The sequence below is a fragment of the Ailuropoda melanoleuca genome, chromosome 7, assembly GCF_002007445.2.
Source record: "Ailuropoda melanoleuca isolate Jingjing chromosome 7, ASM200744v2, whole genome shotgun sequence".
Lineage (NCBI taxonomy): Eukaryota > Metazoa > Chordata > Mammalia > Carnivora > Ursidae > Ailuropoda > Ailuropoda melanoleuca.
Window position 1 is genome coordinate 60,589,175 of NC_048224.1, and position 21,177 is coordinate 60,610,351.

At 52.1% G+C, this 21,177-nt stretch overlaps 1 protein-coding gene across 1 annotated transcript in view; it reads left to right on the plus strand.

Moving 5' to 3' along the window:
- CACNA1B (calcium voltage-gated channel subunit alpha1 B) overlaps positions 1 to 21,177 on the plus strand; it is a gene marked incomplete at its 5' end in the record, with an annotated part of 170,645 nt that overhangs the window by 26,661 nt on the left and 122,807 nt on the right. Inside the window, 7 exons of the mRNA XM_034663768.1 lie at positions 770 to 861; positions 2,084 to 2,236; positions 3,511 to 3,701; positions 12,751 to 12,854; positions 15,936 to 16,051; positions 16,655 to 16,711; positions 17,803 to 17,892. Of these exons, the coding sequence (XP_034519659.1) occupies positions 770 to 861; positions 2,084 to 2,236; positions 3,511 to 3,701; positions 12,751 to 12,854; positions 15,936 to 16,051; positions 16,655 to 16,711; positions 17,803 to 17,892 (803 nt within the window). The remainder of the gene's footprint in view (positions 1 to 769; positions 862 to 2,083; positions 2,237 to 3,510; positions 3,702 to 12,750; positions 12,855 to 15,935; positions 16,052 to 16,654; positions 16,712 to 17,802; positions 17,893 to 21,177) is intronic.

The following is a 21,177-nucleotide window of genomic DNA, read 5'->3' on the forward strand; positions in this document are numbered from 1 at the left end:
AAGAAACCATTTAGAGAGGGAGACTTGAGCACCGAAGTTGGCAAGACACAGGCTCGAACAGCATTTCAGTGGAACGGTGCAGGTGAGGACCTAACGGGGACAGGAAGGTAAGGCAGTGGGGAGCCCCAGGACTGACACTCTGATTGAGCTTTGGTGTGAAGGGAGCAGAGAAACGTGCCGTGCTGGGAGGTGGATATCAGAGCTTTTGTTTTTTGGAATGGGAGACACTGGACTCTGTTTTTCTGCTAATGGAACGGATTATGATGGCTTTCCTGAATCCCCTGAACCCTCTCTTCCACATTCCCTGTCCCACCCCACTGTTCTTCTAGAGGAGGTGAAGAAGGGCGTGTGTGGTGCCCGCTCAGGGACCTCAGCCCCCATTTTACCCCGTCTGCACTCGCCATCAGTTCTTGTGAGGCAGTTTGCCATACAGCTGGGGTTGCTCTGGGGACCTGGTTCTGGCTTGGATTTAGTTGGAGGACAGATTCAAGGCCAGGCCAGTTGCCAGAGAGCAAGTGTCCTCTCAGGGTGATTCCTTCTAGCTGTAGGGATGGTCACGCTGGAAACAGCCGTTGCTCACATTACTGTGGGGACGTCTGAATTCTACCCCTGCCTCTTCCTGCCTGGCAAGTCTCACACCCTGTGCCAGCCCTGTGTTTGGACAGTAGGGGACACAGGCAAAATGGTGTCACTGTTCTTGGGAGAAAGGACATGGGTGGTGGGGCGTGTGTTCTCTCACTTCAGTTCCCTTCTTCTCTTTTCCTGCCAGGATCCTGGCCACAGCCGGCACTGACTTTGACCTGCGGACCCTGCGGGCTGTGCGTGTCCTTAGGCCCCTGAAGCTGGTATCTGGGATTCCGAGTGAGTCTGGCAAGAGCAATTGGGCCCAAGCCTACCTGGATTGCTAACCTCCTCCCCCAAACCCCCCCTGGCCACGGCCACAGTTAAGCCCTGACTATCGGCCCCTTTGGCTTTGCTGCCTCGAGTCTCTGTGCTCCTGACCCCCTGGGAACCAGATGTGAAGAAGCCTTGAAATTCTCTGTGAGAGCCCAGAGAATGGCCCTGTTTTTTTGCCCTGACTTGGCTTCCCCCACTGGAAGCTTTGCTCCTCCTCACATTCTCTGCTGTATTTCCAGCTCTTTGCTTCTTCCCTGGGGTTAAAGTACACATAAGAGATTGAGCAAGGTGGTGGGTAGGGTGCCTGAGAAGATAGCCAGAGGCTGCAAAGGACCACCTGTCTTGGCTCAGGCTGGACAGGGCCATGGACAGCTGAGGCCAGTTAAGACATGCTCCGGATTCAGATGCTCGAGGAGCTGAGCCTGGCCAGGACCCCGGCCCTGTTCATCCAGTACAGTGGAAGCTGGGTTAGGGTTTCTCTCAGAGCCCCGGGTGGGCAGGGACCTAGGGCTGCGTCCCCCTGAGGCTGCCACAGGGAAGCCCCTGTTCTGCCCCAAGACCCTGCCAGGCGAAGGCTCAGGCCTGTATCTAAGAGCTGGGGCCAGGTGGGAAGGGGGTCGTGGTGTTGCGCTTCCTCTGTGAGGAGGCCCTTGGCCTGGACACACCCGTGCCTCGTGGTTAGTGGTCAGACAGTCCCAGGAGCAGGTCTCCTGCCTCACTGCCCCCAAGGAATTGGGTCTGTCGGGAACTCCTGCGCGTCCTCCCCAGGATCTCCTGCTCTCTGCCTCCGGAATCTTTGCTTCTCCTTCCCAGCACCCCCTCACCTTTCCCCTTAGGGCTCTCTGCTCTCGCTCCCCCAGAGCCCTCCATAGGTCCACCTCTCTCCCCCAGACTCCATACTCTGACACCCCACGCCCTGCTTCTCCCCTGCTTCTGGACATTACTCGGTGTACTTCCCTCCAGGACTTAGGTTTGGTCCCCTGCCCTGAGGACTCTCCTGTAAGTGCGTGCTGTTCCCTCAAGACTCAGGCTTCCCCATACTCCCTGCTCTGTCCCCTACTTTGAGGGCTCCGGGACCCCCAGCGCTGCCCAGCCCAGGCCCCGGCTAGCCTGCCCGCAGCCCCACCCGAGCCCCTTCCCTGCCCACTCCGCTCTGACCCGCCCTGCTGTGGCTGCTCTGGCCCAGGTTTGCAGGTGGTGCTCAAGTCCATCATGAAGGCCATGGTCCCACTGCTCCAGATCGGCTTGCTCCTCTTCTTTGCCATCCTCATGTTCGCCATCATTGGTCTCGAGTTCTACATGGGCAAATTCCACAAGGCCTGTTTCCCCAACAGCACAGGTGAGGCCTGGCAGCACCCCTCAGACTCATTCATCCTGGAGATAGGCCCTGCTGTAGGTACCAGGTGAACGGGGTGGAGCTTATGTTCCAGTGGGGGACACACACCACAACCTGGAAAACACAAATACGTGAACAAGCACATAAACACAATGATGGCAGGTTGTAGTAACTTCTAGGAAAAAACAAAAGGAGAATTTTCAATAGAATAATTTGGGAGCCTGCTTCACAGAAACCAGCCAGGGGAGGCCTCTCTCCTGAGGTGACCACGGAGCAGTGATCAGAGTGCAGTGAGAGGGATTGCTGGGCCGCCCCTGGGCCAGAGAGCTCCCGTTACAGGGAGCAGTGCGTGCGGAGGGCAGAGTGAAGAGCGGCGAGAACAGAGGGAAATCCTGCGGGCTTCGTGGCCGTGGTGGGAACTCCGAGCCTTATTCTGAGAGAGGTCAGGAAGGCGGTGGAGGGCTCTGAGTGAGGAGTGACGTCATCTGATTGTTCTGGCTGCTCCAGGAAGGGCAAGGCAGAGACCGGCTGGCGTAGGGGGCTCCTATCTTGACCCGGGAGAGATGGTGGCTGTGGCCAGAACGGGTTGGGTTCGGGTGCGTTTTGCAGTGAAGCACAAATCTATATGACCATCTCAGTCGATGCAGAGAAAGCTCTTACTACAATTTAAATCATTTTTAAAAACCTCTTGTCAAGGCTGGTGGAAACCTAGCGACCCTGAGGGGCCAGCGCAGTGAGGCCTGGGCGCTGCGGCCCCCTGCCACCCTCCGGGCACGTGTTGGTTGGGCTCTGAGCCGACCTTCCTGATGACCTGGGCCTGCAGGGCTGACTCCAGTGTGGTCCTGGCGCCAGAGTGACAGGCAGAGCTGCACGTCAGGGATCTTGGTGGTAGCTTGGCTGTGAACGAAGGAGAGAGCAGGGTGGTAGTGGTAGGAAGACTTGGGTGTTAGGACTTTGTCTTGTTTGCTTTTTAGGTGAGTAAGTCCTGAGCATGTTTAAACAGTGAGGGGCAGGTTCTAGTCGAGAGGGAGAGGTTGACCAGTAGTTCCTGGGAGGGTTGGTCTGAGCTCAGGGGAAGGCAGATTGTAGGCATAGGGAGAGAGCCGGTGCACAGAGGGATGGTGGGAAGTTGAGGGAGGATTTCCACCGGTGCTTGATTCCTGCCCATTGCGCCCCCTCCCTGGGATGAGGTCTCCGCAGCCCAGGAATCCCAGCAGGGGTTGGAGAACTTGGGTGTTTCTGGGCTCAGGGTCTGTGCGTCATTCTTCTCTTCACAGATCCAGATCCAGTGGGTGACTTCCCCTGTGGCAAAGAGGCCCCCGCCCGGCTGTGTGAGGGCGACACTGAATGTCGGGAGTACTGGCCAGGGCCCAACTTTGGCATCACCAACTTTGACAATATCCTGTTTGCCATCTTGACGGTATTCCAGTGTATCACCATGGAGGGCTGGACTGACATCCTGTACAACGTGAGTTGCGTCTTGGCACTGGGACTGTGGATGGGCCTGGAGCTCCTGGGATCTCATTTGGGGTGATGTTTCTGAGCCTAAGAGCCTCTGCCCAGCCCCAAGCTCCCTCGTTCACCATAGGATGAAATACAGGCCCCTTCCTTCAGATGGCTCCACCAAGGGCCCACTCTCACCGCTGTCCACTCAAGCTCTTGACCTTGGTCCTAGAGTCTCCAGGACAGCTTCTCGTATGAAAGTAACACTGAGGGCCCGGCGAACACTTGAGAGACGCTACTGCTGTTGATGGCTGCTATGGCTGCAGCATGACCCCTCAGGCTCGCTGCAGGTTAGGCCCTGCGTGAAGTGTCTCATCCCTGTTAACTCAGAATTATCTCAAGAACCCCATCATACAAGGAAGAAACTGAGGCGTGGGGAGGTTGTTTAGTTTGTTCAAGGCCCTAAGACTAGTGGCAGCTTGCTGGGAACTACTGGCTATGCCATCCCTGCTTAGGTTTTCTGGATGGAGTGAGGGCGCATAAAGCCTGCTGGCCTCTCCTTGTCTGTACGCTGCCTGGGGAAGACAGCAGGGCTGGGTTTAGGGCTGCACAGCGCTGACGAGTAGGGAGACCTCTCTGATGATGCTGGGATTCTGGGGTCAGAGCGTGTGTCTTGCACATTTCTGTCTTTTCTGCTGCGTCTCTCTGGTACTGTTTCCTTTTGATCTTCTTGCCCATTAGATTGCCTGCCCATCACAGCGGTGTATACAGGGCAGTCTGGGTCGGTACCCATGACAGAAGCTGGTCTAAGGCTCTTGCCTGGTGACCCATCTCACTCCCACCTCCCCTCCATGTGAAGCTCTTCTTGGAGGACTCTACAACGAATGCTTGAGCAAAATGCTGTCCCTTTTTTTATGTGATGAAAGCCCTAGCTACCTTCCACCCCCCATAGCCCTATGAGCCGCCAGAGCATGAGCACAATTAAATTAGGCCTTTGGAGGCTTTGGGAGATGGAGAAAGAAGGTACACGTGAGCTAGGAATCTGGGAAGGTTTGGCTGGTAGATTGCTGTGTTCTGGATCGCTGGCATGGGCTCTGCCTGGTTACTATGGGTGGAGAACCCTGCAGTACGAGGTACTTACGTTGAACCTGCCACTTGCACGCTGAGGTGGGGTTTGGGCTACAAGTGCCTGGAGTCCTCTGTTCCCAGCCTCAAGGATCCTGGGGAGGAAATGATGGTGGTATAGTTTGGTGGCATGATGGATGGGAGGAAAGGGACAGACTAGGACCCTTTGCTCTGTGCCTTCTCCCTGGGTTCATAGAGACCCAGGTAGATCTCAGGGCTGAGCGTCCAGCAAATGCTTGGTAAATGCTCATTGAGCAGGCACAGGGAAGATGAGAAGTTAAGGAAAAGCTGGCCCAAAGTCCGTTGAACCAGATCCCTCCTTGGAGTGCGAGTCGTGTCTCATGACAGGCTCCGTTTAATTGAGGAAAAGAGGAACGGGCATAAAGGCGATTATGAGGAGCTTGGCTGTTCTCTTCCTGCAGCCAATCAAAGAATAATTTCCCAAAGACGGACCCTAAAAATAGCTCTGAGCTGGCCACATCCCTGCCAGCCAACCCCACCTGAACAAGGACTGCTAGAACAGGTTTCTACAACTTTCAATGCCCACTGGGACTTGGCCATCGGCCCAGATGACTCAGACTGGTGGGTCTGTGCCCTGGGCGGGGGGCTGGGCAGGAACTTGACCCTGGGGCAGGAGGCACTGGTCAAGAGAGCCACAGAGGAGTCATCAGACACTTATTTCCCTGGGACCCATTCTCTGGGCACTCCCCGAGATGCTCCCTTGTACAGTGGCAAGCAGGAGGCCTTCAATAAAGGCCTGATAATGGCAAGTGCTTTGAAGACAACAAAGGAGGTGAGCAGCAGGGAGTGATGAGTTAGAGGACCTTGTGAAAGCAAGGCCTGGCCAGGTCTGGAAGCCAGACATGCAGGTGCCGTGGGATTCTGCTTTGGGGGCTTGGCAGGGCACTAGGACACAGTGACTGTGGTGAGCTCTGAGGCTGGTGCCCAGAGCAGGTGGCCAAGATCTAGCGGCCAAGATCTGGGTCCACTCTCCCTACTAACAGGGTGGGTTTTTGCAAACCAGATAGGTTCTTAAAGGGGAGAGAGCGTACCCCTCTCCTCCAACCCAGTGAGTGAGGACGGCTTTTATGGTCCTTTCAGACATGCTCCTAGAATGTGGAGGCCCAAGACTGCATCTGTACGTTGAGGGCAGGAGCCATTGGCCCACAGCAGTGGGGCAGACGGAGAGAGATGGAGAGCATGCTTGATGCTGGGAACAGGGGAGGAGGGTGTGTGAGTGCTTCTCATGGACCAGCTGTAGCCTGGGGGGAGTTGGCAGCCTGGAGCCCTTTTAAATTCTGACCAGAGGAGTGATGAGGTCTCAGCAGAGAACATCTGTTCAGAATGGACTGCTGAAAAACTGGCAGTGGTGGGTGGGGGAGTTCTCTGAAGGAGAAATGCCTTGCCTGCATTTTGAAAAGAAAAGAAAGTGAAGTCAAATGAGGTCCTAAAAGAACTCACAGAAGTGCCTTGTGAGAGACAAGTTGGCCGGAAATTTCTGTCAGGCCTAGAGAGATGAGATGATCTCAGGACAGCGCCATGCACGGCAAAACTCTCCCGCGTCTGCTTGGATAGTGTTGGGGTCAGTGACCCAACGGCAAGCTGAGGAAGAAGGAACAGTGTTAGGCGTGGAGGGGCAAAGAGGAGCCACGCCTCTGTCTCCCAGTGAAAGCAGCCAGCTGTGACAGGCCAGCTAAAAGAGTAGGCGCTCTGTGTAAAGCGTGTTACATCGTTTTATTGCCAGCTGGGACTGGACACTTTATTACTGAATTGAGACTGTGTTTTCTACTTGAAGTAATTGTAGAACTTTCTATCACCCCGGAGTTATCAGCAAAGTCATAGGACTTGTCCAAATTTGTATCCAGGAACATGAGTGTGTTCAAAGGGGCGGTAGGAGGCACATAAGGTTGGTTGATGAGAAGGTGCGTATGATTTTGCACGAGTCCCTTGTACTGGTTACATAAAGATCTGAAGAAGGGTGTTCAGATAAATGGGTGCAAAGGCTCCGTGTTGCAGTTAGCGCAGGGGGGCCGGCTCAGCAGTTGGGTGTGCAATGTGAGGGAAGGAAGAACCAAAGACGCTGTGACTTCAGCCCCTGGGAAAGGTGCTGCCTTTTCTTGAGAAGGGAGACTTGGGGGCAAGCTACTTGCTCAGTTCCGTGTCAGTGGAGTAGTAGTGGAGCCCAAGGACTCTGCTTTGGCCGCATAATGTTTCGGAGAGCTATTTTCATGTAAGGGAGATGCTGAGTATACAGCTGGTTATGTGACAGGGAGCTCAGAGGAGACGGCAGGGCTGAGGGGGTCCATCTGAGGTCATGGATAGTGTTCAACGTTATGGGAAAGGATGTCATTGTCTCAGCAAGGAGTGTAGAAGGAGAAGCAAAGAAGGCCAAAGACTGAGCCATCTCTGAACTTGGCTGTTGGGGGAATTCCAGCATTCAGAAGCGAAGCAGGAAAGAAGGAGCCGGCAAAAGGGACCAGAGTGGAGTCGTTGAGGCAGGGTGGGGTCACCACCCTGAGCTGTGTCAGAAGCAGAGCTGGGAAAAAAGATTTCAGGAAGTGATCAACCAAGTCAGATGTCGCGAGAGGTCGAGAGAGATGCTGCTGAACCTGACAGGAGCAGTGTCAGAGGTGGGATAGAGCCTCGGAACGTGCTGGAGAAGGCAGTATGGAATGAGGACGGCAGATAGAGTCAGCTCTCGCAAGGAGTGTCCCAGGACGTGTAGTGGGAGGTACCTGCAGGGAGAGATGGGGATGGGCTGTTTTTGTAAAACTAAACTGTTTGAGATCATTGAAGGTTTACATGCAGTTGTAGGAAATCTACCGAGAGATCCCATGTGTCCTCTAATGATACGAGAGGGCTTGTATCCCAACCAGAATGCTGACGCTGACACAGTGGAGATACAGAGGGTTCCATCCCATCAGGACCCCTGTAGCCCTTCTTTAGCCACACCCACTTCTCTCTTACCCTCACCGCCTCTATCCCTGTGAACCACAATGTGTTTGCCGTAGCTGTAATTTCAAGGAGGTTATGGAAATGAAACCATACTGTGTGTTACTTTTTGGTATGGGTTACTTTGACTCACATGGTTCTTGGGGATTCATCCGGATTACCGTGTGTCGGTAGCTGGTTCTTTTTCATCCCTGAGCAGCCTTCTGTGGTGTGGTAGACTTTACAGTTTGCTCAACGCTCACCTGTTGCAGGACATCTGGGTTGTTTCCAGATTGGGGCAATCGTGAGCATAGCTGTTCTACACATTTGTATACAGGTTTTTGTGCAAACCTAAGTTTTAATTTCTCTGGGATCAATGCCTAAGTGTGCAATATCTGGTTGTATAGTAGTTGCATGTTTAGTTTGTAAGAAATTAAAAATCCCCAGAGGACTGTATTTTTTACACCCCCACCAGCCGTGTGTGGATAATGTAGCATCTTTACAGCATTTGGCATAGTCATTGTTTTCAGCTTTAGCGCTTCTGGTAAGTGTGTTCTGATGTGTCATTATGGTTTTAGTCTGCACTTCCTAATGGCTGACGATGTTAAGCATCATTTCATACTTATTTGCTGTTTGTATATCTTCTCCAGTGAAATCTCTCTTCGTATTTTTTGTCCACAGTCTGTTTGGATTGTTATTTTACCGTGGAGTTTTTGTGTTCTAGAAACGAGTTCTTTGTGAGATGTGTGGTTTGCAAATATTTTTTCTTAGTCATTAACTTAACTTCATATTCTTCACCTGGTCTTCCACAGAATAAGCATTTTTTTCACAGAACAAGCATTTTTTATTTTGATAAAGACCAGTTTATCAATTTTTCCTTTTGTGGATTGGGCTTTTGGGGTCAAGTCTAAGAACTCTTTGCCTAGTCCTAAATTCTGAAGATTTCCTCCTACTTTTTTTAAAAAAAAGTTTTATTGTTTTACATTTTACATGTAAGTCCATTTTCAGTTAATTTTTGTATAAAGTGTAAGGTTTAGGTTGAGATTCTCTCTCTCTCTTCCTACCTCTCCCTCCCTTCTTCCCATCCTTCTTTCCTCCCTTCCTTCCTTACCTTTTGAGCTTATGAACATCCAGTTCCTCTAGCACCCCTTGTTGAAAAGGCTGTATTTTCTCCATTGAATTGCTTTTGCACCTCTGCCACAAAAGCTGGGTGTATTTTGTGTGGGTCTGTTTCTTTTTCTTTCCTTTTTAAACCAAGCTCTACACCCAATGTGGGGCTTGAACTCAAAATCCTGAGATAAAGAGTTGCATGCTCCACTGACTTAGCCAGGCAGATGTCCTGTGTCTGTCTGTTTCTGTTCCAATGATCTATGTGTCCCTCTCTACCAATACCACACAATCTTCATTACGGCAGCTGTGCTGTATAATAAATCTTTTAAACCAGATAGACTGATCTTTCCCATTTTATTCTATTTGAGAGAATTGACATCTTTACTATGCTGGGTCTTCCAATCCATGAACATGGTATATATCTCCATTTATGTAGATTACCTTTGATTTCTTTAACCAGCATTTTGTAGTTTTCAGCATACAAGTCCTACATATGTTTGTATGCCTTCCAGCTCCTTTTCCTGCCTCAGTGCACTGGCTGAAACTTCCAGCATTATGTTGCATAAGAATGGGGAGAATAGACATATTTCTATCCTCCTAATCTTAGGGGAAAAGCATTCGGTTTTTCACTGTTAGATATAATGTTAACTGCAAGTTTTTTTTTTTAATTTTTTTTTGGTAGATGCCCTTTATCATACTGAGGCAATTGCCCTATTCCTACTTTTCTGAGAGGTTTTATCATGCATGGGTGTTGAATTTTGTAAAATAATTTTTCTGCATATGATAATGTGATTTTTTTCTTAAGCCTGTTAATATGGTGGATTACATTGATTGGCTTTTGAATTTTGAAACAGCTTGACATCCCTGGAATAAACCCCACATAGTCATGGTATAAAATTATTTTTATATATTTCTTAATTCAATTTGTTAATATTTCATTAAGGATTCTGGCATCTATATTCATGGGGGATTTTGGTCTGTAATTTCCTTCTTTTTTGAATTGTCTTTGGTTTTGGTATGATGGCAAAACAAGATTTAGAAAATGAGTTAGGAAGTAGTTCTTCCTCTTCCATTTTCTAGAAGAGATTTAAGTAAGTGGTATTATTTCTTTTTAGAGAATTGGTAGAATTCTACAGTCTGGGTCAAGAGATTTCTTCTATGGATTTTTTTTAAAAATAACACTTTTGTTGAGATATAATTACATACTATAAAATTCACCAATTTAAAGTATACAGTTGCTGGTTCTTGTATGTTCACAGGGTGGTGCAACCATCAGCATTACCTAATTTTTTAAAAAGATTTTATTAATTTATTTAACAGAGATAGAGACAGCCAGCGAGAGAGGGAACACAAGCAAGGGGAGTGGGAGAGGAAGAAGCAGGCTCAGAGCGGAGGAGCCTGATGTAGGGCTCGATTCCATAACGCCAGGATCACGCGCTGAGCCAAAGGCAGACGCCTAATGACTGCGCCACCCAGGCGCCCCAGCATTACCTAATTTTTGAAGATTTCTGTCAACCAATTTTTAAAAAATTGTTTTTTTTCTATAGTTTTTATTTTCAATTTTGTTGATTTATGCTCTTATCTCTTTTCCTTCCCTTCCCCTCCATTTTGGAGCTCAACATGGGGCTTGAACTCACAACCCTGAGATCAAGACCTGAGCTGAGATCAAGAGTTGAATGCTTAACCAACTGAGCCACCCAGGCACTTCTATGTTCTTATATTTATTATTTACTTCCTTATGATTGATTTGGGTTTATGTTGCCCCCCCCTTTTTTTCCCTAGCGGCTTGAGGTGGAGGCTTAGATTATCAATTTGAGACTTTTCCTCTTTTGTAATGTATGTATTTTTAGTGCTATAAATTTTCCTCTTGGCACTGCTTTAGCTATGCCCTTCAAATTTGATATATTGTATTTTCATTTTCATTCAGTTAAGTGTATTTTTATATTTCCCTGGAGACTTCTTCTTTGACATGTGGTTTATTTAGAATTGTTTTCCCCCTATGAGTAAGGTGTCATTTCTCTTTTACCACTTTCAGTAACTTGTCTTTGGTTTTCCTAAATTTGACTATGATATGTCTTATTGTGGATTTCTTTGGATTTACTTTGTTTAGTGTTTGTTTAACTTCTTGAATTTGTAGGCTTATGTCTCTTGACAAATTTGAAAAGTTTTTAGGCATTATTTTTTTGGGTACTTCTCAGCCTTTTCCTCTTTTTTCTGTATTTTGCTATTCTGATGACATGAATGTTAGATTTTTTGGTTATAGTCCCACAGGTAGTTGAGGCTCTGTTGTTTTATTTCTTGTTTGCTTTTGTTTTTAAAGTCAGGTTTCTCTTTGCTTATCAGACTGGGTAACTTCTATTGTTCTCTTTTACTGTTCACTGATTCTTTCCTCTGTCTCCTCCATTCTGTTGTTGTGCCTTTCCATTTAGGTTTTTATTTTGATTATTGTGTTTTTCAGTTCCAAGTTTTTCACTTGGTTCTTCTTGTATCTTCTACTTGTTTGCTGATACTATTTCTTTGTTGAGACTCTATTTTTGAGTGTGTTTCAAGTGTGTATATTATTATTCTTTGAAGCATTTTTATGATAGCTGCTTTAAAATCTTTGTTGGATACTTTTATCATCTCTGTCATCTTAGTGTTGGCAATCTGTATCAGTCAGGGTTCTTCAGAAATATAGAACCAGTAAGATATGTGTGTGTGTGTGTGTGTGTGTGTGTGTGTGTGTGTGTGTGTATAGATATGTATGAGGAGAGAGAAAGAGAGAGATTGATCAATTGATTATTAGGAATTGGCTCTTGTGATTATGGAGGTTGGCAAGTCCAAATCTGAAGTTTAGGCTGGCAGGTTCAAGACCCAAGAGAGACAGTGATACAGTTCCAGTCTGAAAGCCAGCAGGTGGAGACCCAATAGAGGCAATGGTGCAGATGAAGTCTGAAGGCAGTCTACTAGAGAATTTCCTTTTACTTGGAGGAGAGTTGGGCTTTTTGTGTTCTATTCAGACCTTCAACTGATTGAATAAGGTCTACCAGCTTATGGAAGGCAATCTGCTGTACTCTATCAATTAAAATGTTAATCTCATCCAAAAACACATTTACAGAAACACCCAGAATAATCTTTGACTAAATACCTGGGGACCCTGTGGCCCAGTCAAATTGACACATAAAATTAACCATCATGGCATCTAATGATTGTCTTTTTTCATTCAGTTTGTGCTTTTCCTGATTCTTGGCATGGCAAATGAGTTTCAGTTGAAAATGGAACACTTTTGGTATTATGTCATGAGACCCAGGCTATTAAAGTCAAAAGGTCTGGGAGAGATGCCCTTATTTGGATTCAGTTCTCGGGTCATGCCTGAGTGATGGCTTCTGGCTTAAGCCAGGCACATGGTGAGAACTGTTCCTTGGGGACTTGTGGGCTTGCTTTTGATATGGGGGAAATATGGCATGGGCCTCACTGCCTCTGAGCTGTGGAAGCTGCTACAGGCAGAAGATCAGACTTGGGCCTGGGGCCTGTGGGCTCCATTCAGGAGAAATGTCTTTAGAGCTGACTGGTATGTCCAATAGCCTGGGAAGAATAGGGAAGGTGTCCAAGCAGAGGCTGGGCATGCAGCCTTCCAGGTATCTTGGGAGCCTTTGGCTCCCTGGAATGACTCCTTGGCTTTTCAGCTTTGCTGGACAGTGACCAGGAGTGCTAACTGTCCTTGGTCCTTTGAGAGTTCCAAGGCAGCTCCAAAGAAAGCTCTGTGGGGCGTGGGCAGGCAGGTCTAATGTGGGTCCTGCCTGGACCCCCCGAACACCTGAACACTCCCAGCCTAGCGCCTGCCAGGTATTTGAGGAGGGTCAAGGCCACTTCTACAGCCCGGGCTTGTCTTGTCCACCTGTTCTTCCTCACCTCCTTTTTGCTTCCAGACCAATGATGCAGCTGGCAACACCTGGAACTGGCTGTACTTCATCCCTCTCATCATCATTGGCTCCTTCTTCATGCTCAACCTGGTGCTGGGTGTGCTCTCAGGGTAAGAGGCCATGCGGACTTGTGTGCTGCCTGCCTGCCCTTCTGTATTCTCAGTCTAAGGGAACAGATGGTGGAGTCAGATGTGGGTATGTGTGATGTGGGAAAGGTGAAGCCTGACCTGGCCTCATGGCTACCCTCTGTGGTGGTCACTCTTATCATCCTGAGCTCTGGCCAGCCTTTCCTTTGTGCTGCCATCCCAACCTTTCTCTTCACCGTTCCCTTGCCCTGGCCTCCTTACCTCTATCCCACCCTTGGCCTTCACCCTGTCCCCTGATGATGGGGAGAGGCTGCTGCTGGGTCTCACCTAGGTCCACGGTGGGGTTTTTGGGCAGCCCTGGTGCCCAAAGGGTCCCTCTGCTGCTAGAGTGGAGAGCGATGGAGCAGCCCTGTATCCTGGCTGCAGTGGTCACCAGGCTCTCCACTCCAGCCTTGACCCCTGGCTTGCTTCTCCTCTGCAGATACCTTTCTGTGCTGAGCTCCTCCAGGAGAGAACAAGGGAGGGTGAGGGGCTGGGATTCCCTACTGAAGAAAGGTGCTTCCTGACCCCACATTGTACGCTTCTGCCCTGCATGGGGCCAATGGCTACGGAAGTGCTGTGTGCTTAGGGGCACAGATGGGACTGGTGTTTGGGGATCCTGCCCTTGCATCAGTCTGAGGAAGCTGGGTTGGGAAGGCCTGGTCTGTGCATGTTGGTTTCATACCCCCTGTAAGACTAGAGGAGAACCTCTCCATCCTGCCCACCCTGAAGATTCCTGCTCAGGCCCAGGGCTCCTGAGCTAGGCTGAGGGAGAGGCTGGTGGACCCAAGAGGCAGCTATCTTATTGGCCTGGAAAGGAACAGCCACTGAGAGGACAATGGTTGGGGGCCAAGGCCTGCATGCTCTGGCTCTGGAATGTGTCCTTAGCCTCAGTCCTCTCCTGTAAGGGGTATGTCACTAGCATGTCTTTCCAAGCACCTTCCTAGGGACAGGCACAGCCACAGTGCAGTGGATGGATGTACAACTTCTAGTCTGATGGAATTGCATAGTCTGAACTGCATGGGGAATGTGGAGGAGGCCTGGAGCTCAGAGAAGCTACCTAAGGAAGGGGCATTTCCGTTGAGACTCAAAGGGAGACCAGGAATGAACCCAGTGAAGGAGGGGAGAGGGTTTCCCAGGCAGAGAAGAGCTGGGGTGGGGGCCCAGAGGTACCCAGAGGGGTGCAGTGTGCACGCTGCAAGGGTGCTCAGAGCTGGAACCAGAGGGTGTGGAGGGGAGAGGGTGCTAGGGCTGGCAGGCTTGTGTGGAGCGTGGGCTCTGTGCTGAGGACAGTGCATGGTGGGGAGGTGGTAGGAACATGAGTGGGTTCATGGTGAGTTGGGAGAGCTGCCTGCTCAGGGTGGCTTTATGTGGCTTGCCCTGAGGAATGTGCAGAAAGAACTGGGGATTGGGGCTGTGGGGTTCCTGACTAAGCAGGGCCACGAACTTCGTGACTTCCCAGCCCTTTTCCCACCTGTGAGCACCCTGGCCTCTGGGGATGGGGTGATATGGGATGGTTTTCCTAATTAGTCTCAGCTGAGCCCTCCCTCGGACATCCAGGCCCATCAGAGGGACCCCAGGGTTCTCTTTCAGGCCTGGGCAGGCTTGGGAATGGCAAGGGCCCTAAAGCCTGCGGTCAGCACGCAGCGTGTGGGTCCCGTGCTGGCTGCACTCATTAGATGCCTCATCTACAGCCTCGCGCCGGGAGAGCTCGCCCTGCAGGACTCCGTCCAGGCACGGCTCTACCATGTCTGGGCAACAGCTTCTGGAGGGGCTGGCTTGGAGCCCACCAGCCTTGCTCTTCTTGCCCCAGGCTGTCACCCACAAAGCATCCCCAGGAGCAGGATCAGGGATTCCTCTTGGGGCTTTCCTGAGCCAAGAGAACTGATGCCTGGGGAGGACAGGCCCACTGCTGGCTGCCGTTTGAGAAGTGGCTGCTCTGTGCACGGCCTAGATTGCTGCAGCTAGTTTTTGCTGGTGGCCTCAGACTGACTCACATGGTGTTGTCACTGCCCCACCCCTGCACCCCAGGCCCTCCTGCCCTCATCACGGCCAAGGGACAGAGCCTGATGGAGAGGGGAGGAAGGGTGGGGGCCCCGTGTCCCTGCAGATTCGGGGTTTGTGAGGGATGGGAGGCCCAGGCAGGAGCTGGTCATTGCCAGGGTTGGTGGACGCTGGTCATGAGCTTGAGGTGGTGCTGGCCAGAGCTGAGCTCCCTCTCCTGCTGCGGCTGTGTGCCAGGAGTTAGGTCTGCTGGGCTCACTGCACCAAGCCCAGAAGCTGCTTCTCCTCGAGGAGAAACAGCCACTTAGCTGAGGACACAGACGGTGTTTTGCTGCGGGAGTGTGCCCACCTGTCCTTTGGGGACCTGGAGGCTGGGCTGAGAGGCTCGCCATGCTGGATGCTGGGAGCATGTATACATGGGCGTGCTTGTGTGCCTGTGTGTGTGAATGGCGTCCTTCCGGCGGTGTGAGCCCAGAAGCTTGTCTGGCTGCCGGGGCTGGGCTGCTGAGGGCCGAGGAGGGCAGACAGCTCTCTCCTGGTCACCGTGAGCCTCCAGGTTTGGCTGACGTGGCTCTGGAATGTTTTCCTTTCATCGTTGGCTTGCCCCATCCAGTCCCTTCTTGCCCTGTTCCCATCCGTCTTTCCCCTCCTAGCGAGGGCTCTGGGTCTGAACCAACAGAAGACACAAAGTGGAAGTTTGGGCAGTTCTCGCCCAGAAGTTCTCTGTAGGCCGGCAGACGGCAGAGCCTGGCAGCTGGAGGGTGTATGCCTCGGCCCGCTCTGAGCAGGGGAATGTGAATTGTCCCTGCTCTCTGGAACCCCTCTGGGGACCGAGGTGCTATCCCTATGTGCTGGAGGAGTCTGAGGAAGGAGGGTTCACCTGGGCGCTCGGAGGGCTCAGGCTGGAAGAGGCCCTGGTGGGGAGGGGCAGCCCGTGGCCTGCATGTCATGCCCCAGCCTCTTCCTGGTTCCCCTTGCCTCTGTGTCCTCACACCCATGGGGCCGGTGGCTGTGCTCACACTCACCCAGTCTGCTTCCTTTTCTGGCCCCTGCACAACACAGAGAGTTTGCCAAGGAGCGTGAGAGGGTCGAGAACCGCCGGGCCTTCCTGAAGCTCCGCCGGCAGCAGCAGATCGAGCGGGAGCTCAATGGGTACCTGGAGTGGATCTTCAAGGCCGGTGAGAACCGCGGGGCTGCTGCAGTGCTCCTGGACTGGCCTCTGCCAGTGGCCCTGGGGAGGACGAGACCAGTCCGGGAGAGGGGAGCTGACATCCGGGGTCCCGACCCTGGGGACACTGCGTTTTTAATGGAGGCTTCAGCCATGGGCTCGCCTAGGGCGAGTTTCTTCCTGTCAGACTCAAGCCCTACCCTTGACCGGAGCCTGCTCTGTGCTCTGCACCGGCTCCGTGCTTTCTGACTGCCCCCCAGCCTCAGGCCAGCGTACTTTCCTCCATATGGGGCACCCGCTGTGCCTCCTTAAGGGCTTTACCAGCTAGGAACTCACCCAGTGGTGTGGCTGCTCTCAGGGGATGGTGATGTGAGCACGCGAACAGGCCAGGCGCCCCTCAGGGGAGGGACACTGCCTGTGGGACACATAGAGGGCGTCTGTCTTCATAGGAGAAGCTCTGCCACCAGCCCCACAGGCTTCTAGAATTGTGCGGGCTGAGAAGGCAGGGTCCTGCCGCAGAGGGGGACCGCGTCCTGGTGTGTTCCTGGGGGATGAGCCCCGGTCAGGGCTCGGGATGGGAAGGCTCCAACCTGAGGCTGTGTCTCACTCACAGAGGAAGTCATGCTGGCCGAGGAGGACAAGAATGCGGAGGAGAAGTCCCCTCTGGATGGTAGGTGACCATTGCTAGCGCTCTGTGCCCAGCGCGCGTGGGTGCCCACACCCGGGATGCGTGCAGCTCTTGCTCTGCCAGGCGGCCACACGCCCATGACAACACACACGGTCCTGGGCAGCGTGCGTTCTGGAGGTCACGGCAGGCTCCTGGGGCGTTGCGTGCCGCGGGCTAGACCAGACGTAGCTGGCGGTGGGCTCAGACACCACACCTGCCAAGGGGTCAGCCTGGGGCTCGGAGGAGCCTGTGCTCACAGCACGACCCTGAGGGCTATGTTGTCCAACACGGCAGTTCGCTGGTGACCATGTAAGCTCACACGTAAGTACGCTGCAGTGAGATAAAAGTGAAAGACCTGTTCCTCAGCTCCTGCCACCCCGTTCCAAGTGTTCAATAGCCAGATGGGGCTAGAGGCCACTGTAGCGGTCAGCACTGATCTAGACCATTTCCATCATCATGGAAAGTTCCGTTGGACAGTGCTGCCTCTAGAAGTTTTCAAGTTCAGGTTTAAGCCAAGTTGTATCTGTCTCCAGGGCTCAGGGTGTTGTGGCTCCCAGACAGCCATGGCAGGACTCCGAGCACAGCCTGGGGCCACCGGGGAAGGGAGAAGAGTCAGCATGGCCATGGTCACCAGCCTGGAGACTGGCACAGCCCCAGGGACAGGAAGGCCGTCCTCTTTTCACACCGAAGCTGAGGCCAGAGAGGTTGGCCACGTCTGCTGTGGCCTCAGCTGAACCCACATCTGGGGCTCTGAGCCAGTCTGTGCTGGACCCTCTGCAGACCTGCCTGACCTCTCTGCTCTTACCTGGCCTCAGCGTGTGGGCTGCAGGAGAAGCCGGCTGCAGCCCTGGCCTTGCCCTGCACAGATGTCTCCTGGTCTCCCTGGTAGCACTGCACTGACATCATCATGGAGGAAAGGGAAAGTGGCATCCCCTCCAAATTCCTTATCCCCTTTGCTCTGAAGACTGAGAGGGGCTCCTGGGGGCCAGGATAGGAGATCCCAGGAAGATGCTCGCTGAGACTCCCCCGCCCTGAAGCCGGTGAGCTGGGTGCTGGCTCATGCGGGCCCCTCCCCCCACCCTTGTTTAAAGCAGTGTTGAAGAGAGCGGCCACCAAGAAGAGCCGGAATGACCTGATCCACGCAGAGGAGGGGGAGGACCGGTTTGCAGACCTCTGTGCTGTTGGTGAGTCTTTTCGAGCCCTCCTGGCTGTACGGGGCCTGTCCTGGTACCGGGTATAGGAAGTGCGCCTAGCTTCCTGCCTGTCCCCTCTGGGGCCAGCTTCCTTCCCTCTCTTCCCGCCCGCCCACCCTCCCGTGTCCATCCTGACGGCAGGAAGTCAAGTGCCTCTGCCCTGTGGTGTGTGCTCAGCTTTCTTTCCCAGAGCCAGGCGGTGGGAGTGGGTTGTGTGTACAGCCCCTGGATGCTCCTTGCTGCCCAGTGCCTGCCGCTCATTTACATGAGCTGTGCTCTGACTGCTCTTGGCCCTGCCGTCCCCATGTGGACGCACAGCCTTGGGCCGCACCCCAGCTGGAGGTCTGCGTGTGTGTCCCTGGCTGTAGGGACCGAAGGGGTCTGGCTATCTTTCTACACAGCCCCTGTCTGTCTTCCGTGCTCCTGGGCCTCTGGCTTCATCCCCTTCTTCTCAAATGGTGAATTTAATTACACAGAGTTGCTTTAGTTCCCTTCCTACGGCTGGTACCAGAAGTGCCGGGCCCTTTCCCACCAAGTGCCCTGTTATTGTGCATTCTGCAGCAGAAGAGGGCTGAGCCACGGGTCTCCACCTGCAGGTGGAGAAGGGCCTGCATGGCAGTCAAACGTGATGCAGGCAGCCTTGATCTTCAGCAGTCCCTGAGCGGGCGAGTCAGGGGTCTGCTGTTCATTATGTGGTTACATTTATGAGACAACTCTTTAATGGAAGTTATTTGTGCATTTATCTATCAATCAATCAATCAATCAATCAATCTATGTCTGTCTCTGTGTTTGCACCTAGCTGTCAATCTATGTATCTATCGATCTGTCATCTGTCTGTCTATCTATCTATCCTCTCCCTCTTTTTCTCCCCACACAGGTCCAGTAAACACATGTCAATAGCTTGGGATTTCTCCCTGTTTCTCAGCTACAAGACACATCTGCATCACACACACACACGTACACAGACACACACGTGGAGTTTTGAGATCTTTGCATGTCACAGAAATATTTTCATACAGATTTTTCTCATCGTCCCTTTTGGAGACCACTCCCCTCAGAAACCTAGTTCCGATGGTGGCTCAGTGCCCCGTGGGTTCGCGGTCACTTATCTGGCTGCTCTGTGTTGATGGCCACGCATTTATCTTTAGGTTGTTTGGTCTTCATCATGAACGGTGCTGCCAAAACCAAGCCCCGTAAGCACCTGTCCTTCCTCTCCAGCGCGTCCTCCCTGTGGGTAGACCCCGGAGCAGGGTGCTGGTCCACTGCTAGCACCGTCCCTCCCAGTTACGTGCTAGCTCGAGCCCAATTTGATGACCATACACTGATGTTTCTCTGGACTGCCGTTCTCGTTTCACGCACTGCTAGTGATTTCAAGTCTCGTTTTAAGTGTCGGTTTCCCGTGTGAAATTGGGTTTTGGTGATTCTTCATACACCCTGTCCATTTTTCTGTTGGGTGGTTAGTGTTTGCTAATTAGTAAGAGACTAATAATGTATGTTGTGGATCTAAGTTTTGTTACAATTTTTGCAAATTTATCACGAGTGTAATATTTAAATAGTCCCCTTTATTTCTATTTTATCTAAAGTTTTTATTGCAATTTTGTAAAATTAATTGGAGAGATTTTTTAAAGTCTTTTTCCGTGGCTTAGAGTAATTTGAGTAACACCTAAATAATCTGTTCTTTGAAGGTGAGATAAAACCGTGAACCCAAAGTGAAAAGAACCTGGACCAGTTTTATAAATTACGCTTTGTGAGGCAATTTTCCATTTCCTCAGCGTTTCCAACTTGTTTCTGTAGAGGTGCCTGTACTTTTCTCTCGTAATTCTTCTCATCTCTCCTGTATTCACGGTGTGTCTGTTCACCTACTCAGCAAGTGTTTCTGAAGTGTGCACGATGTGCAAGGAACTGTTGCAGGCACTGGGGCTGCAGTGCTGAGGAACCGATGGGGCCCCTCCTGGTCTGGTTTTCCTGTCCCAGTGGTGGCATCAAACCCCGAGCAGTAGAACACGAAATCGTGCAGCGTGTCAGTGCCACGTCTGGAGAAGAGAGGGGCTCGGAGGGCCGGGGGGGCGGATTTTACACAGAAGGGCCCCCGGGGAAAGGTCGCCTTTGAGTAAAGCTGAAGGAAGTGAGGAAGTCAGCCCCAGGGGAGAGAACATTCTGGCAACATGTGAGAAGACCCGGAAGCAGGAAGGAGCACAGCACAAGTGGAGACAGTGAGGGAGGCCAGTGTGGTTGGAGTGGAGTGGAGTGGGACGGGGGAGCAGCGCAACAGGAGACCAGAAGGTCGCGGAGGGCGAGGGCCCAGCAGGGACTCTGGCCGCTGGTGGACTTGCAGAGGGGAGACGCCATCCGGCTCCAGTTGGGGTGCAGGAGAGCCCCACGTGCAGGAAGGGCAGAAGTGGGGCCCGTTCAGAGGCCGCAGTAGGGATCTGACCGCGGTGGCAGCCACGGGGGTGCCCAACAGTCCGGTTCTGGATACATTCTGAAGGCGCGTGCACAGGCCAGCTGGGCGTGGGCATCAGAGGGCGCCGGCCGCCCGGTGCCTGAGGGTGGGGCCGGGCCTGACGCCCAGAGTCCGGGGAGCCTGTGCTGCGTGAGCGCGCACGCTGGGGCGCCCGTGCTGGAGGTCCGGCTCTGAGAGAATGTCTGTCTCTGTGTGCTCTTTTATTAATTTGGATCGTGTGGGGCTAATCTGTGTGAATGAACACATCACCCGATTTCTGCTTTTGTCTTAAATGTCATTACTTCCTCTTATATCTTCAATAAGTTCCTCTTTCTAAATTATTTTGATTTGCTTTTCTATCTTCCTGATTTCTTAAACCGTGCACCTTGTTCTTCCTCCCTTCTTTACGAGCACCCAGGGCTGTGCCTGTCCTCTGCGCAGCGCTTCGCTGGGTGGCCTCCTTTCTGTCCACGTCCAGACCACGGTTGCTCTTTTTGACTCCGTGTCCAGAGTTACCCGCCCCGCTGGCTCCACGAGCGGCCCCCTCCCCTCCCCGGCTCTCATCGTTACCGCCATGCTTCTTCACTGTTGTATCTTGTTTTCTTACCACCCTTACCCCCGAGATGCCTTGTTTCCGTAAGGAAATTGGTGTAATTGCCATCACTCTGCGCCTATTTGCCCCAAAGGTCAAGAAGACAGGAGCTTTGCGATGTGTTTGCCTCCTCCGTCCTGTTTGAGGACGTTGGTGTTTTTACCCCTAGGCTGTTATTAGCTCCTGTGGTTGCTGGGGCCCCGGAACCCTTGCTTAGCAGGCACAGTGTGGACCCCCAGAG